This window comes from Emiliania huxleyi, assembly GCF_000372725.1.
Source record: "Emiliania huxleyi CCMP1516 unplaced genomic scaffold EMIHUscaffold_6102, whole genome shotgun sequence".
Classification (NCBI taxonomy): domain Eukaryota; phylum Haptophyta; order Isochrysidales; family Noelaerhabdaceae; genus Emiliania; species Emiliania huxleyi.
In genome coordinates this window covers 1-1313 of record NW_005197422.1, presented here as the reverse complement: position 1 = coordinate 1313, position 1313 = coordinate 1, and the positions used below count along the sequence as shown (strand labels likewise).

The following is a 1313-nucleotide window of genomic DNA, read 5'->3' as shown; positions in this document are numbered from 1 at the left end:
GCTCGCTCCAATGGGCGGCGCCCGGCGATCCGCCTCCACAAGCACCCTCTCCGCGACGAGCGAGGAGGCCAGCGGGTGGTGGGTGCAGCGCGGGGTGAGCGGCGAGCCGGCAGCGCTCCCCCGGCGCAGCTCCGTGGCCTCCTCCTCCACCCCCGGATGTCGCCCCCCGCGAGAGGCGGGCGCGGCTCCGGCTGGGGCGCCGGCCGTCTCGTCCCCGACGTCTATGGTTTGAGATTGCTATTTTATCAGAATAATTTACACAGCACTGCTCTTCAGCACTCAGCAGGAGAGACAGAGAGAGAGATAGAGACAGATAGAGAGAGTACGTGGCACAGGCCGTCGCACCCCCTCTCGTTTGTACAAAAACTGCTGACCGGAGAATGTCATGTGCCGCTTGCGGATCCTCCTCAATCGTACGCAAACGCGCCGTCCGCGCTGCCCGCCAGGCGCAGCGTGCCACGCTGCAGCAGTCGGCGGACCACCCACAAGCAGGCGAAGGCGCTGCCAAGCACACAACACAGAGCCGCCCACAATCCTCCTACGCGCCAGCCGTCGGTGGCCACAATGACGCCGCACAGGCAGAGCGTGGAGACGTAGTAGTCGGCCACTGTCGTGAGCAGCCACGTCGATGACCACTCAGCGTCGTCGAGTCTGAACGGCAGGAGCGGCTGCGCAAGCAGAGTGCGGAGCAGAAGGGCGATGAAGCTGACGCCTAGCACTGAGTAGAAGGCGGCGAGGCGTTTGGGGGCCGCTCTCATATGCCCGCGAGGACTGCTCGGCGAGGGTGGCGGCGGCGACGGCGGCGGAGGTGAGGGCGGCGGAGGTGGATACCTAGGTACCTTCGCCGGCGGGACTAGGGGGTTGTATCAGAGGGGGGGGGGGGTCTGAGGCAAGGGGGCCCAGATCTGCTCGTCTCAGAGGGTACCCTCTGTGCCAAGAGAGGCCATCCACGAGCGGCTCAGAGGGTGCCTGGGCCGACCCTCTGAAGGCCTGTGCCGCCAAGCCAGCCTCTCTCGGCGCAGCCTCTGAGGCTACGGGGACCCTCTGAGACGCCAAGGCAAGCCCCGCGAGGCCGCTCCTCAGAGGGAGTTTTCAGCGGTATTTCAAGTCTGTCGTGATCCCCCACCAAGCAGAGAGAACCCCCCCAGCAGGCCCAGCTTCCATTGGTTTCGGATACCTCAAGTTCGAGTTCACTAGGACGCCGCGGCGCCTCATGGCCAAGCTGGAGCAGGGGACGGATGTGGAGATCACTACCTCCTCCTCGGGCGGCCGCTCCAAGCACATCCTCACTCAAGTTGACGGGTCGGCGGCGC

The 1313-nt window shown here is 65.8% G+C and overlaps 1 protein-coding gene across 1 annotated transcript; it reads right to left on the bottom strand.

Moving 5' to 3' along the window:
- Positions 1 to 407: 407 nt before the first annotated feature.
- EMIHUDRAFT_257374 (hypothetical protein) lies at positions 408 to 758 on the bottom strand (the record flags this gene model as incomplete). Its single annotated transcript, XM_005763892.1, has 1 exon — positions 408 to 758. The coding sequence occupies one exon, from the start codon at positions 756 to 758 to the stop codon at positions 408 to 410; it is 351 nt and encodes a 116-aa protein (XP_005763949.1).
- Positions 759 to 1313: the final 555 nt, after the last annotated feature.